At 43.3% G+C, this 3044-nt stretch overlaps 1 protein-coding gene across 1 annotated transcript; it reads left to right on the top strand.

The window, feature by feature from the left end:
• The first annotated feature begins 204 nt into the window (after positions 1-204).
• LOC128743942 (cullin-1-like) lies at positions 205-2556 on the top strand. Its single transcript, XM_053840655.1, has one exon. It carries the CDS (start codon positions 205-207, stop codon positions 2554-2556), a length of 2352 nt encoding a protein of 783 aa, XP_053696630.1.
• The last annotated feature ends 488 nt before the right edge of the window (positions 2557-3044 follow it).

Raw genomic sequence — 3044 nt, forward strand, 5'->3', positions numbered from 1 at the left:
AATTTCGTTGTCCTGTATGGAAACGTGAATGTAGGTAAATTAAATAGGTATAGGTAAATTGATTAGTTCCTTATATAGTTGCTCAAACTTCTGGTGTACGAACTATAACCGTTCAGTAACCGAACAAGACAGCAAGTCTCAAGAGTCCACAAGAGTCTTTTGCTCAATTATTATTACGAACATTGAACCAGAATCGCTTGAAGGATGTTCAATTTATTCTTCGGAAGGAAGGCTTCAGGAAAGCAGGAATCAGAGACTTCGAGGAAGGAGCAGCAAGTCAAAGTAATCAGGCTGGAGCGGAACCAGAAACTCAACGAAACCTGGAACGAGCTGGTAGATGATATAACTCAAATCTACAAGCAGGAACAAAATCTTTTGCCATCCAGTTACATTGCGCTCTATACAAAAGTTTACAACTACTGCGTCACCGCTAAAGAAACGTCGGTAAAGCCAGTGATATATGGCGACAGGATGGCGCAATGGCCAGAGCATCTGCTGCATAACCGATTGAAGGAGTTCCTGGAACAGCATCTGCTCTCCTCGCTGGAGAGTGGAATCGTGGACGTGGAAGTACTCCGGTTTTACACGAAACGCTGGGAAGAATATCAGTTCTCTAGTGAAGTCCTAGACGGCGCTTGTGGCTATCTGAATCGACACTGGGTAATGCGAGAAAGGCAAGAAGGTTACAAGGACGTGTATGAAGTCTACGAAATGGCGTTAGTAACGTGGCGTGAAAACCTTCTCAAAAACCTAAACAAACCAATTACGAGTGCAGTGCTTAAGCTGATCGAGCGTGAACGTAACGGTGAAACGATTAATTCAAGGTTGATATCTGGCGTTGTGAATTGTTACGTAAAACTTGGTTTAAACAAAGACGGTGCGGATCCGGAAGGGCAAAATCTGTCGGTGTATAAAGAAGGCTTCGAAAATGTGTTTCTTGAGGATACTGAAATGTTTTACACCCGAGAAAGCGCCGAATTCCTGCGGCAGAATCCGGTAACCGAGTACCTGAAGCGTGTGGAACAACGTCTAAGCGAAGAAGAAAAACGTGTGCGGGTGTATTTGCATGAAAGCACTCAGAAAAGTCTGAAGGAAACGTGTGAGCGTACTTTGATTCAGAATCACCTAGAGCAGTTCAATGCCGAATTACAAAATCTGCTCGATTCCAACGACAGGAACTCCGATCTACAGCGAATGTATTCACTGATGGTACGTGTCCCCGAAGGCTTGGTTGAACTGAAGACTATTTTTGAAGCACACATTCACAACCAAGGATTGGCGGCCATCGCCAAGTGCGCCGAAACTGCCTTGACTGACCCGAGAATTTACGTCCAGTCGATTTTGGACGTTCACAAAAAATATCACGATCTAGTCCTTACTGCATTCGATAACGATAGTGGATTTGTGACCGCTTTAGATAAATCCTGCGGAAATTTTATAAATAGAAATGCAGTTACGGCTGCAAGCAAAAGCAGTGGTAAAAGTCCCGAACTGCTTGCAAAGTATTGTGATCTGCTGTTGAAAAAATCCAGCAAGAATCCCGAGGAAGGTGAGCTTGAGGATGCTCTTAACCAAGTGATGATCGTTTTCAAGTACATCGAAGATAAGGATGTTTTTCAAAATTTCTACAGCAGAATGCTCGCCAAGCGTCTCGTCCAATACGTGTCTGCTAGTGATGATGCCGAAGCGTCAATGATTTCCAAACTTAAACATGCGTGTGGCTTCGAGTACACGAATAAATTACAGCGAATGTTCCAAGACATAGGAATTTCAAAGCGTCTCAACGGAAAGTATAAGCAGCATGTGAAAAAAATGCCCCAATCTGCGGGGAATGACATTGATTTCAGTATCCTCGTCCTATCGTCTGGCTCTTGGCCATTCAAGCAAGGTGCTGCGTGTTCCGTACCGTTTGAGTTGGAACAGTCTGTCCATCGATTCAATGAATTCTACGCAAACCAACATTCGGGACGGAAGCTAACGTGGCTCTACAATCTGAGTCGCGGGGAACTTGTTACAAATTGCTTCCGATTGCAATACACTCTTCAGGCCAGCACGTTCCAAATGGCTGTTTTGTTGCAGTTCAATGAGCAAACAACATGGACGGTTCAACAGTTGGGCGAAAACACAACCATCAAACACGATACTTTAGTTCAAGTACTTCAGCTACTGTTAAAAGCAAAGTTGCTCACCTGTTCGGACGGCGAAGCCGATCTTCAGCCTGGCTCGTGCGTTGAACTGAATACCGGGTTTAAAAATAAGAAACTTCGAATCAACATAAACTTCCCGCTCAAAGTAGAGCAAAAGGTAGACCAGGAAGCCACACAGCGGCACATCGAGGAGGATCGTATGATACTGATACAGGCAGCAATCGTAAGGATTATGAAGATGCGCAAAACACTGCAGCACTCGCAGCTGATCGGTGAAGTGCTGAACCAGGTTTCGACCAGATTTATACCGAAGGTTACAATGGTAAAGAAGTGCATTGACATTCTTATGCAGAAGGAGTACATCGAGCGCCTGAAAGATCAGAAAGATATGTACAGCTATGTAGCTTGAGCAGCGTTTAGTGTTTAGTTTAGAAATAAGATTTAGAATTGATAAAATAAACTAATAAAATGTAACTACGATTCGTACTTTGCTGTTTATTTTTTTACTAGCTGACCCGACAAACTTCGTATTGCCACAAATTAACCTGTGTTGTACATAAATCATGAATCTCGGATGATCTTTGTCACTTCTCGAGTTTTGCAAGCCCCCCAGTGGGCGGCGCTTCCGACGGCGGGTCACCGGCAACACTCGCGACCGGCTCGTCCTGAATGATCTAGTGTTACTATAGATAGTTTTTGTGGTCTTGTTATTGATTAATGTTTTATGGAAGAGTCTCGAATTTCTCGAGTTGGATTAGTTTTTGAGTTTCGCAAAAATTTCTGTTTTATTTGTATGAGAGTCCATATCCCCCTACCACAGGGGTGAGAGGTCTCTAACTATCATAAAATAAATTCAAGACTCAAAAATCTCCTACATGCTAAATTTGGTTCCATTTG

Source organism: Sabethes cyaneus, chromosome 3 (genome assembly GCF_943734655.1).
Source record: "Sabethes cyaneus chromosome 3, idSabCyanKW18_F2, whole genome shotgun sequence".
In the NCBI taxonomy this organism is placed as follows: domain Eukaryota; kingdom Metazoa; phylum Arthropoda; class Insecta; order Diptera; family Culicidae; genus Sabethes; species Sabethes cyaneus.